At 50.4% G+C, this 12,896-nt stretch overlaps 1 protein-coding gene across 1 annotated transcript in view; it reads left to right on the top strand.

The window, feature by feature from the left end:
• Positions 1–12,896, top strand: part of SLC15A4 (solute carrier family 15 member 4) — a 33,678-nt gene that overhangs the window by 17,659 nt on the left and 3,123 nt on the right. The window contains exons 6-7 of the mRNA XM_046024604.1: positions 2,254–2,409; positions 3,477–3,635. Of these exons, the coding sequence (XP_045880560.1) occupies positions 2,254–2,409; positions 3,477–3,635 (315 nt within the window). The remainder of the gene's footprint in view (positions 1–2,253; positions 2,410–3,476; positions 3,636–12,896) is intronic.

Here is a 12,896-nt window from a genome sequence, read left to right as displayed (position 1 = left end):
TTAGTCTCTCCATTCGGGGAGGATGGATGCCATCGTGTCTGTGACGCTGTGGGCAGAGGGCCGCGCGTCGGTGCAGAGGGCACGTGTGAAATGGAGCGCATCTGTGATGTCCCGCAGGCTTCTCTTGAATCCTTTTCTCTGCTGGTGTTATGTGGCGTCACCTTGTCCGTTGCTGGTGACTGCCGGCTGTCTCTTGACTGGTCCTTCCCCTCTCCGCTCCCTGTAGTGCTGGTACGCCTTCCACCCTCGTCCTGCCCATACCCATGGGTTTGCTTTCCTCTGACCTCTGCAGAGCCATGGGTCACTGAGGAGTGTGCTGTGTCGGCCGTTCCTGCCACTAACATCATGTTCGTGTGGGTGCTGCCTTGTTAGTTCCCTGCTGTTACCTCCTGACGTCCTGCGCGGGGCCTCGGTGCTGGCGGCTCCCTTCCTCCATGAGCAGCTTCTGCAAACAGCGCTCCATGCCGCCGTCGTCTGCGTGGTCGGCCACGCGCAGCACACCTCCGGATCCTTCCCGACCCGCCACAGGAGAGCCCTCCTTCTTCGCAGGCTCTCCCCTGATCCGCACAGCGTGCGTGTCACGGGTCAGACCACAGAGCAGGTCTTGTCCCCATTGGCACCCCTGGCCCCACGCGCAGGCACACACGTCCTCTCACCGGTCTAGCCTTCTGTGCAGAGAAGAGTGCTCTCTCCAGCTTCAGTTGGCAGCCCTCAGGCGGGGCTGAGAGAGTCCTTCCTGCAGACGGAGCTGCACTAGAACTGCCCAGAACCTTCCAGCTGCACACTGGTGGCTGGTGCGGTGACCTTACAGTTTGAGGGGAAACTCTGCTGACCCAGAGGAAGCTGCTCACACTTTGTCCCGTGCCCAGAGGACAGCTGTCCCTTGTGGACAAGACCCTTCATGCCATTACTAGAGTCCTGGCAGAGAGAGCCATGGGCACTGCTGTGCCTCAGAGGCCCCGTCCAGAGCAGCCAGGAGCGCCAAGCAGACAGCTCTACACACCTGGTGCTCCCGTACTTCCTGCTAGCAGCTGGGGTGCGGAGGCGGGGGGATTGGGGTCCCCTCCACGCGCCTCCAGGGAGGGGATGCAGATCTTTCTGATGGAGGTGAGCAGAGGCCTGTCCTTACTGTGCTCCTTTGATAAGCACTCTCCTGGTTGGACATTCCATGTGACCTGTGGTTTGGGGGCCGATTCCAGAATTCGTCTTCCCCCTCCTGTTACTGGTAGCCTGGACCGTTCCCATTCTCGGGTTTCTCTCAGACAGCTGCCCTTCCTCGTTCTCACACTTTTAAATATATATGCGCTTGCATAAATATTAAATACTCCAGCCCATTATTCCATTCACAGAGTTCTTTCTTTTTTTTTTTTAAGATTTTATTTATTTGTCAGAGAGAGAGAGCGAGAGTGAGCACAGGCAGACAGAGTGGCAGGCAGAGGCAGAGAGAGAAGCAGGCTCCCCGCCGAGCACAGAGCCCAATGTGGGACTCGATCCCAGGACGCTGGGATCATGACCTGAGCCGAAGGCAGCCGCTTAACCAACTGAGCCACCCAGGCGTCCCCATTCACAGAGTTCTTTAGGAACAAGACCGGCGACCTCTCTGACCTAAGAACTCGCTGCTACGGCTTGTCTCTCCACTGCACTCTGAGCGGCCTGTTCCTTTCTTCACAAGGAGGGGCTGCTTGGGCGCTTGCTCGTTTTCCTGTGCGGTTTTATTGCCATTGTTGCCCTTGACAAATGACCAGTAATGGAGCGAGATCGAGAGCTGCTGAGGGTGCGGGCTATTTGCCGGGTTTCAGCGGGGAGACGGGCCTTGTCAGCTATGGCCGGGGCTGTAGGCTAATGCCCAGAAGTCAGCGGGCCAGCCTCAGTCCCTTAGCATGGCGAGAAAGACGTCTCAGAACTCAGTGCCCCCAACGAGTGAGTGAGTAATTATGCTCCTCACCGCAGGCAGGTAACAGAAGGCGATTGGGGGCCATCCAGACGCTGGGGTAAACCCCATGTGGGCAGCGTCCGTGGTGTGAGGCAGTGTGGAGACCCACCGGAAGGAGTCTGGTGGGATCAGTGTTGGAGTAACTGTTTAGGAAGTCACGAGTGCACAGCCCTTTAGGTCTGGCGTTTCCTGGGGCGCTGGGCCAGACCCTTCCACTTTTTTGAGTAGTCAGTAAGCATCTTGCAGCAAGCCTGTAGTGTTTTAGTTTAATTGCAAACGTTAATGAGTAAGTGTTCTATTAACCTCCTTATGAATTCCAGGAATTTTGGAGAGCAAAAGGCTGGATCTTGTCAAAGAGAAAACCATCAATCAGACCATCGGAAAAGTCGTGTATTATGCCGCTGACCTGCCGATATGGTGGCAGGTCCCACAGTACGTGCTGATTGGCGTCAGTGAGATATTCGCCAGCATAGCAGGTGGGCCTTCTCTCGCGCGGATCTGGGGCTGGCATGGTGTGGAGGGGACAGGGGCAGGATGTTTCCCTGTGTGCTCTGGTAGAATGCACAGAGACATAGGGACCCGTGTTTCACAGCAGCAGCTGTGGTGTTGAATGTGAGTCAGTAAGTATGTGGTACCGTGGCTGAGGCTCTCATTTCTGGGTGTAGAAACAGGGCTCCCAGAGACTTTTCTGTGGCTCCTCCACTACCGTGGAGGTGCCACAGAGAGAGAGGGAAGAAGAGGCCGTGGCTGGTTCCTCCCAGCTTGGATACTTCCTAACCACGGCTCTGTGGTTCTGCCATGGCAGCCCGGGCACTAGCCACTGCCAGAGCTCTGGGTGTGTCTGCTTTATGAAGGAGGCAGACCTGTTCGCACAGTCCTCTCTCCTCCCACGAGCCGTGTGCTGTAGGGTGTGGACAGGCACATTGTGTGCAGACCAGTTCCATGCTGCTGGAATGGAGGGACAGAATGATGACCAGAGCCTGGATCGATTGTGGGGGGATTGTGGTTCCCGCCGCACCTGTCATCAGACTCAGGCAGAGTGTGCTCATGACTCTGGAGGAAATGAACAGAGTGGTCCTGCGTTTGGAATACGCTGTGAATCTCCACGTGTGCTTGTTAAAAAAATCTGAATTTATAGATGTCTCATTGAAATTATCTTAAGATGTATTGCCTTTAAGATAGAAGTCTTACACGGAATCTGCATTTTAGTCTGTATATGTTGTTTATAGCTTCCTTAGTTGAGATCATAGAAGTTCGCTTTTTTAACCATAGAGATCAGTACAAGACCCAACATGTCAGACGTCACCGTGACGTGGGAGAGCAAGGACTTGACCTTTTGCTCCGTGACTGACTTGCAGGACTCGTGGTGATTAGAAGGGGCCCCTGATTTCTTAACCTTGTGTTAAATACAGTCTTCAGAGCAGGGAAGGGAGCTGCCCTGCTTACCCGAGTCCCCACGTGGGGCCCCATGCTAACCCTGCCACGTTCAGGCAGGGGCACTGTCAGCCCAGCTCTCACGGAAACAACCCTCTTCTTTCTGCAGGTCTCGAGTTTGCCTACTCGGCCGCCCCCAAGTCCATGCAGAGCGCCATAATGGGCTTGTTCTTCTTCTTCTCCGGCGTTGGCTCGTTTGTGGGCTCTGGACTGTTGGAGCTGGTGTCCGTCAGAGCCATTGGCTGGATGAGCAACCACACAGACTTTGGTAAGGGCTGCACCGCTGTTTGAACATGGCTACTGGCAGAACCCATGCTCGGGCTTCGGCGGGTGGCCGTGTTGGCAGAGGACGCAGGCTTGGGCTGTGTGTGGTCGCGTTAGTGGAGCTCAACCGCCTGGGAGCTGCCTGAGACCCTGCCCCGCCCGATCCCCTGCGTCCTCTGCATTTGCCGGGCACAGCTGAGCCTCTCTCTGGGTCTGTGGGGCTGCTGCACCTTCCTTGAAATACCGTTGATCAGTCCGGTCTGTGTCTCCAGGTTGTCTTCATTCACCTTGGTTTCTGTGTGTTTGTGTTTGTGTTGTTTCTCTTTTCTGACAGCACTTCTACATTTTCTGCTATTAAAGTCACCGGTAGGTAGTAAGTGCCTTTGTGGAGTCACAGCTGTGACTCTTGACTCTCAGGAGGGGATTTTACCGCTGATGCCAGTAGGGGGCATGGTGGGGCGCTGAGCAGAATCACTTACCAAAGAGAGAGTTTTGGTGTTCCCAGATTTATGGTAGCTTTTACCTGGGTGCAGGAGTTGAAGGTTTTCCTCTTCTGTTTGGCCTGTGAAAACCGCCTTCTTACTTGTTCTTGTTCAGTCTGCGGCATTTCCTCCGGTCCAGGTCCCTTAGCCACTTTTGAGTCCTAAACCCCCTTGGAACTCTGATGAGAGCCTGGGACTTGCCCCAGGAAAATACACAATTCCAAAGACCCTTTCCTGACTAAGCTAACATTCCCGTCGTGAGGGGTGAGTTCCAGCCTGTGAAGTCCCAGGGTGACTTCCAGAAACCACAGCTGCTCCTATGGCCCTGGGAGCCCCAGCCTCGCTGTGTTGCGGCTGTGGGAGTATCCCCAGGGCTGGCTCAGACCTGCTGGTTCTGAGGAGAGCAGGCCAGGCGAGGGCTTTGCTGTTGATTCCCGGACCCCTGAGAGGGTGAGCGGCTGTGGAGCACTCAGCAGGTGCACAGTGGCTTCTGGGAATTCTCACGGGTTCTTGGTGTCCCGTGATCTGTTTTTCTGTGCGTGGGATGGACCTTCTGCAGACAAATCCTTGATGCAGAGAGCAAAACCCTGTCGATTCTTCTGTTTCTTTGTCTTACTTTTCAGCATATCTTGAAGGATTGGTTGTTTTGATGATCTCGATTGATTGCTTTCCAGTGATTTCATCCCCTTGTCACTGATTTATTACCTCCAACTTTACCATCATTCGCCCTTAATTTCTGACAGTAGCTTCCAGCCCCCCACTGTGAGGCTCCTCTGCAGTCCTGGTGCCCAGCTTGGAGCTGGATCCTATGTACCCGTGTCATTTTCAGAGCGGTGTCTTAGGACAGCCCCACACCATGTCTAGTGCTGTCCTTATTTTCACACCAGTAAGGAGAGTTTCAGTGAGCTGTGGCCACCGCCCCCATGACCCCTGCAGCCCGGTTGGCAAGGAGGGGATGTGGATGTGGGAAACGCACAGTGAGCCAGGCATCTCCCTCCCAGCGCCCTCCCACCTGGGGATTTGGGGAGAGAATGGGACCAGGTAATCCCCAGCATACACGCCCTAGTAAAATCTGGCAGTAGAGGGAGTGGCAGGTGTCGTCCTGGGCACCGTCTATGCTTTTCCTGGCTCCCTGCTGCCCCAGTCCTTCCCTTCTGCACTTGTGTTCAGGCTGGTGGTGAAGCAGTGGCCTTGAGCTCGCTTAGCCTCTCATGATCAACACACAGAGTGGCTCCCTGTGTAGTTACAGGACTGCGGGGTGGAGGCAGAGCCCAGCACTCACTCCTCTGTTCCCCTCACGGCCTGTTCTCCCGGTTGGCTGGTTGCTCGTCGTCCTCATAATCATCGCATGGATCCGGGATGATTCAGACTGTGAAGCACACGGATCTTTTTTTTTCTTTTTAAGGGTTTTTTTTCAAGATTTCTTTTAGAGAGAATATGCATGAGCCAGGGGGAGGGGCAGAGAGAGAGAGAGAGAGAGAATCCCCAAGCAGAGTCCCCGGTGAGTGGGGAGTCCAAGGTGCGCCCAGTCCCGTGACCCTGAGAGCATGACCTGAGCTGACTGAGGTCAGGAGTCGGACGCTCCGCAGACTGAGCGCTGCTGACGCGTACAATGTGCAGCGCCTGTCTTGGAAGGTTTTGAATCCAGATCAGGATGCGGTCCATTTCAGGAGGCTGCCCTGGGCCTGCTGGGTCAGTCCGCTCACTGGCCCACTGGTTGCTTGCCGCCGCGACACTGGGACCACGGACTCCTCCTCTTGGTTGTGCCCTGTGCTCTCTGGCTCCGTTCCGCACATGCGTCTGGTGCCATCCCCTGCAGCCCGTCCTTTCTGACTCTGCAGAGAAGCCGGGCGGCAAGTCAGTCATGACTCACTGGTCTGTTCTGCTCTCGCCGGGTGTTGGTGATGTTGTGGGTGTGAGGCTGTCGTGAGTAAAGCAGCTGGCGACCTTCTCGCTCGTATGTCTCAGGGACCTATGAGCTCATTTCTCCGGGGCCCAGGAGCCTGTCTTGTCCAGTCCAACCTCCCAAAGTTCACCGTCTTCAGGGGTGATTGTCCTTCGGTTTGCGATCAGGCCCTAGAAGTACAGGGTGATGGTGGGTGGCGGACGGGTCTGAACACCCTTCCTGACCCCACACAGGCCGACCCTAACCAGGAAAATTGTTGTTCCCTTGGCATGCCAGCTTTGAGCTTCGGAAGTTTTAATATTTATTACATCTTGAGAGGGAGAGTGAGTGTGTGCCCGAGGGAGATCCAGGCTCCCTGCCAAGCAGGGAGCCTGAAGTGGGGCTCAGTCCTAGGATGGTGACCTGAACTGCAGGTGGACTCTCAGCCTACTGAGCCCCCTGGGCGCCTGCCCTTCGGAAGTTTGAAGTGACTCCTCAATTTGGGGGGCTCCTGTTTCAGTTTTAGCACATGGAATGACATCATTGGGGTCCCGCCAGCAAGCCTGCGCGGCACTGTGGAGCTAACACAGCAAGTGGTGACAGCAAAGTCTGGGCTCTGGGAGGGCTGTGTGGGCCTCCCAGTGCCCGGGCGGAGCCTGACACGCCGAAGGGGCTCGGTCACTGTCCTGACTACCGTGTAGACGGTAGGAATGCAGGTGCTACCAGATCCCTTCCCAGGAAACGCACGGGGGCAGCCCTCGTCTTCCGCAGCCTGCCCGAGCACTGGTTCGGACGTGTGCTCTGTCTGTCATTCATTGTGTGCACGAGTACGAGCGCCATGAAGCACTGAGTCTGTGAGTGTGTGTTCAGACACAGGGCAAGTTCCAGAACAGCCCAGCCTCACAACCCAGCGTCAGACGAACAGGAGCCCCCAGTTTTCATAAATGAATCAGAGCTGCTTCTGCTGCGCATGAGTGGGCGCCGCTCTGGAGACGCCACCGAGCGAGTACGTCTTCGCTCATCTGTTGAGAAATGTGTCTGCCTTTCCCCTGGGGACGGATGGCGGACGTGGTAAGGATCCTATGGGCTGTGGCAACGGGATCAGGCTTTTTAGAGAGCCCAAGGTGACGTGCTGTGAGCGGCTCTGGATGTTTCAGTGCATACATCGTGTTCTGCACACACCCTTCTTCACACGGAGCGGTGGTGGTCAGTGGTGGCTGGAAACTCCAGCAGAAAGACTCCTGCTACAGACTTGACGGTCCTGGACCCACAAGGACTGTGGGGATGACCCCAGGCAGGCGATGGTGAAGCCTTTGTGTGTCTCGGGTCCTCTGTGGGGTGCCCTGCGTGCACGTGCTCTGCTCGCTGCTGTTGCCCCCGTTGCACTGGGGGGAAGGGGTGCAGCCCACACACGGCAGGCCACTTGGCTCAGAGCTGCACTGGCTGAGCTTCAGGGTCTATGTCTGGAACCTCTTCGGGCTGGATGGGTGTGTTGGGAACAGAACGGGCAGTGCATGCAAAAGGCCGTGCTCAGAGCTTGGGGCAAAGCTGAGTGTCAGCTACGTTAGCTGTTGGGACAGAGCACGCACCCGTGTCACCTTGAGGATGCTAAAACCTGGACCTTTTCGGGGAAAATTTAAAAATCCTGTGTTAAAAGATTCCGTACATAGAGTGTCTGTCAGCCGTCCGCCCTGGCTTGTGAAGGGCACCCCCGCGTGGGAGGGCGCTTGCTGTCCAGGAACTGCTGCCCAGCACAGGACACCCGCAACTCCTAGGCGGATGCGGCATCTGGGCGGGCCCGCAGTGTGGCAGGTGGCATTGATGAGTGTCCCGATTCTAGACCCGAGCTGTGGAGAGCGTCACCTTAAGATCAGCCTGCGGGTGGGTCCTCAGGACAGCTGGGCGCACTGGGTCAGCCGCAGCCCCTGGGGATGAGCACCGTGGAGAAAGACGGGGAGGAAACACCACCCAATCCAGTATCGCTTTGTGGGTGGTGGGGGGGGGCGGTAGGGCCATAGTGGGGTCGTTTGATACCTTTCCCCAAACTTTCTGTACTGAAAAATTTAAGGAAAAAAAAGACTTTCTCAATTGTTGTTTGTATTTTAGCCAGTGGACACTCCCCTCGTTCACCTTGGACGGTTCCCTCCAGCCCGCCGGGTGGATTCTCCAGAGCCTTGGTCGGAAATAGGTCTTGTTGCTGTGCTTCCTGGGCCAGGCGCTGTGGCCTCATCTTCCTGTCGACCAGTGGGGAGACTTTTGCCGGGGGCGGGGGGCATTCACGCCAGAGACCCCAGTCCTGAGCCTGTGGTAGAGACAAAGCTGGCTTCAGAGCAGCGTTTGCGGCAGTTTAAGAAGCGAAGTACTTATGTATTTTGAATAATAGAGATAAGATTTCCCCCTCCTCCTCCTTCTTCTTCTGTTCTTTTTTTTTTTCCATTTTATTTATTTTCTCAGCGTAACAGTATTCATTCTTTTTGCACAACACCCAGTGCTCCATGCAAAACGTGCCCTCCCCATTACCCACCACCTGTTCCCCCAACCTCCCACCCCTGACCCTTCAAAACCCTCAGGTTGCCCCAACCTCCCACCCCTGACCCTTCAAAACCCTCAGGTTGTTTTTCAGAGTCCATAGTCTCTTATGGTTCGCCTCCCCTCCCCAGTGTCCATAGCCCGCTCCCCCTCTCCCAATCCCACCTCCCCCCAGCAACCCCCAGTTTGTTTTGTGAGATTAAGAGTCATTTATGGTTTGTCTCCCTCCCAATCCCATCTTGTTTCATTTATTCTTCTCCTATCCCCCTACCCCCCCATGTTGCTTCTCCATGTCCTCATATCAGGGAGATCATATGATAGTTGTCTTTCTCCGATTGACTTATTTCACTAAGCATGATACGCTCTAGTTCCATCCACGTCGTCGCAAATGGCAAGATTTCATTTCTTTTGATGGCTGCATAGTATTCCATTGTGTATATATACCACATCTTCTTTATCCATTCATCTATTGATGGACATCTAGGTTCTTTCCATAGTTTGGCTATTGTAGACATTGCTGCTATAAACATTCGGGTACACGTGCCCCTTCGGATCACTATGTTTGTATCTTTAGGGTAAATACCCAGTAGTGCAATTGCTGGGTCATAGGGTAGTTCTATTTTCAACATTTTGAGGAACCTCCATGCTGTTTTACAGAGTGGTTGCACCAGCTTGCATTCCCACCAACAGTGGAGGAGGGTTCCCCTTTCTCCGCATCCTCGCCAGCATCTGTCATTTCCTGACTTGTTAATTTTAGCCATCCTGACTGGTGTGAGGTGATATCTCATTGTGGTTTTGATTTGTATTTCCCTGATGCCGAGTGCCGTGGAGCACTTTTTCATGTGTCTGTGGGCCATCTGGATGTCTTCTTTGCAGAAATGTCTGTTCATGTCCTCTGCCCATTTCTTGATTGGATTGTTTGTTCTTTGGGTGTTGAGTTTGCTAAGTTCCTTATAGATTTTGGATACTAGCCCTTTATCTGATATGTCGTTTGCAAATATCTTCTCCCATTCTGTCAGTTGTCTTTTGGTTTTGTTAACTGTTTCCTTTGCTGTGCAAAAGCTTTTGATCTTGATGAAATCCCAATAGTTCATTTTTGCCCTTGCTTCCCTTGCCTTTGCCGTTGTTCCTAGGAAGATGTTGCTACGGCTGAGGTCGAAGAGGTTGCTGCCTGCGTTCTCCTCAAGGATTTTGATGGATTCCTTTCTCACATTGAGGTCCTTCATCCATTTGGAGTCTATTTTCGTGGGTGGTGTAAGGAAGTGGTCCAATTTCATTTTTCTGCATGTGGCTGTCCAATTTTCCCAGCACCATTTATTGAAGAGGCTGTCTTTTTTCCATTGGACATTCTTTCCTGCTTTGTCGAAGATGAGTTGACCATAGAGTTGAGGGTCGATTTCTGGGCTCTCTATTCTGTTCCACTGATCGATGTGTCTGTTTTTGTGCCAGTACCATGCTGTCTTGATGATGACAGCTTTGTAATAGAGCTTGAAGTCCGGAATTGTGATGCCACCAACTTTGGCTTTGTTCTTCAATATTCCTTTGGCTATTCGAGGTCTTTTCTGGTTCCATATAAATTTTAGGATTATTTGTTCCATTTCTTTGAAAAAAATGGATGGTATTTTGATAGGGATTGCATTAAATGTGTAGATTGCTTTAGGTAGCATAGACATTTTCACAATATTTTTCTTCCAATCCAGGAGCATGGAACATTTTTCCATTTTTTTGTGTCTTCCTCAGTTTCTTTCATGAGTACTTTATAATTTTCTGTGTATAGATTCTTAGTCTCTTTGGTTAGGTTTATTCCTAGGTATCTTATAGTTTTGGGTACAATTGTAAATGGGATTGACTCCTTAATTTCTCTTTCTTCAGTCTTGTTGTTGGTGTACAGAAATGCAACTGATTTCTGTGCATTGATTTTATATCCTGACACTTTACTGAATTCCTGGACAAGTTCTAGCAGTTTTGGAGTGGAGTCTTTTGGGTTTTCCACATATAGTATCATATCATCTGCGAAGAGTGATAGTTTGACTTCTTCTTTACCAATTTGGATGCCTTTAATTTCTTTTTGTTGTCTGATTGCTGAGGCTAGGACTTCTAGTACTATGTTGAATAGCAGTGGTGATAATGGACATCCCTGCCGTGTTCCTGACCTTAGCGGAAAAGCTTTCAGTTTTTCTCCATTGAGAATGATATTTGCGGTGGGTTTTTCATAGATGGCTTTGATAATATTGAGGTATGTGCCCTCTATCCCCACACTTTGAAGAGTTTTGATCAGGAAGGGATGCTGTACTTTGTCAAATGCTTTTTCAGCATCTATTGAGAGTATCATATGGTTCTTGTTCTTTCTTTTATTAATGTGTTCTATCACATTGATTGATTTGCGGATGTTGAACCAACCCTGCAGCCCTGGAATAAATCCCACTTGATCGTGGTGAATAATCCTTTTAATGTACTGTTGAATCCTATTGGCTAGTATTTTGGCGAGAATTTTTGCGTCTGTGTTCATCAAAGATATTGGTCTCTAGTTCTCTTTTTTGGTGGGATCCTTGTCTGGTTTTGGGATCAAGGTGATGCTGGCCTCATAAAATGAGTTTGGAAGTTTTCCTTCCATTTCTATTTTTTGGAACAGTTTCAGGAGAATAGGAATGAGTTCTTCTTTAAATGTTTGGTAGAATTCCCCTGGGAAGCCGTCTGGCCCTGGGCTTTTGTTTGTTTGGAGATTTTTGATGACTGTTTCAATCTCCTTACTGGTTATGGGCCTGTTCAGGTTTTCTGTTTCTTCCTGGTTCAGTTATGGTAGTTTATATGTCTCTAGGAATGCATCCATTTCTTCCAGATTGTCAAATTTGTTGGCGTAGAGTTGCTCATAGTATGTTCTTATAATTCTCTGTATTTCTTTGGTGTTAGTTGTGATCTCTCCTCTTTCATTCATGATTTTATTTATTTGGGTCCTTTCTCTTTTCTTTTTGACGAGTCTGGCCAGGGGTTTATCAATCTTATTGATTCTTTCAAAGAACCAGCTCCTAGTTTCATTGATTTTTTTCTATTGTTTTTTTGGTTTCTATTTCATTGATTTCTGCTCTGATCTTTATGATTTCTCTTCTCCTGCTGGGTTTAGGGTTTCTTTCTTGTTCTTTCTCCAGCTCCTTTACGTGTAGGGTTAGGTTGTGTACTTGAGACCTTTCTTGTTTCTTGAGAAAGGCTTGTACCGCTATATATTTTCCTCTCAGGACTGCCTTTGCTGTGTCCCACAGATTTTGAACAGTTGTGTTTTCATTATCATTTGTTTCCATGAATTTTTTCAATTCTTCTTTAATTTCCTGGTTAACCCGTTCATTCTTTAGAAGGATGCTGTTTAGTCTCCATGTATTTGGGTTCTTTCCAGCTTTCCTCTTGTGATTGAGTTCTAGCTTCAGAGCATTGTGGTCTGAAAATATGCAGGGAATGATCCTAATCTTTTGATACCGGTTGAGACCTGATTTGTGACCCAGGATGTGATCTATTCTGGAGAAGGTTCCATGTGCACTAGAGAAGAATGTGTATTCTGTTGCTTTGGGATGAAATGTTCTGAATATATCTGTGATGTCCATCTGGTCCAGTGTGTCATTTAAGGCTTTTATTTCCTTGTTGATCGTTGGCTTGGATGATCTGTCCATTTCAGTGAGGGGAGTGTTAAAGTCCCCTACTATTATTGTATTATTATTGATGTGTTTCTTTGATTTTGTTATTAATTGGTTGATATAGTTGGCTGCTCCCACGTTAGGGCATAGATATTTAAAATTGTTAGATCTTCTTGTTGGACAGACCCTTTGAGTAGGATATAGTGTCCTTCCTCATCTCTTATTATAGTCTTTGGCTTAAAATCTAATTGATCTGATATAAGGATTGCCACCCCAGCTTTCTTCTGATGCCCATTAGCATGGTAAATTGTTTTCCACCCCCTCACTTTAAATCTGGAGGTGTCTTCGCGTCTAAAATGAGTTTCTTGTAGGCAACATACTGATGGGTTTTGTTTTTTTATCCATTCTGATACCCTGTGTCTTTTGATTGGGGCATTTAGCCCATTAACATTCAGGGTAACTATTGAGAGATATGAATTTAGTGCCATTATTAGCCTGTAAGGTGACTGTTAACTGTATATTGTCTCTGTACCTTTCTGATCTATTACTTTTAGGCTCTCTCTTTGCTTAGAGGACCCCTTTCAATATTTCCTGGAGAGCTGGTTTGGTGTTTGCAAATTCTTTCAGTTTTTGTTTGTCCTGGAAGCTTTTTATCTCTCCTTCTATTTTCAATGATAGCCTAGCTGGATAGAGTATTCTTGGCTGCATGTTTTTCTCGTTGAGTGCTCTGAATATATCATGCCAGC

This window comes from Meles meles, chromosome 12 (genome assembly GCF_922984935.1).
Source record: "Meles meles chromosome 12, mMelMel3.1 paternal haplotype, whole genome shotgun sequence".
In the NCBI taxonomy this organism is placed as follows: domain Eukaryota; kingdom Metazoa; phylum Chordata; class Mammalia; order Carnivora; family Mustelidae; genus Meles; species Meles meles.
The sequence above is the reverse complement of the archived record's forward strand: the minus strand, read 5'-3'. Positions and strand labels throughout refer to the sequence as shown.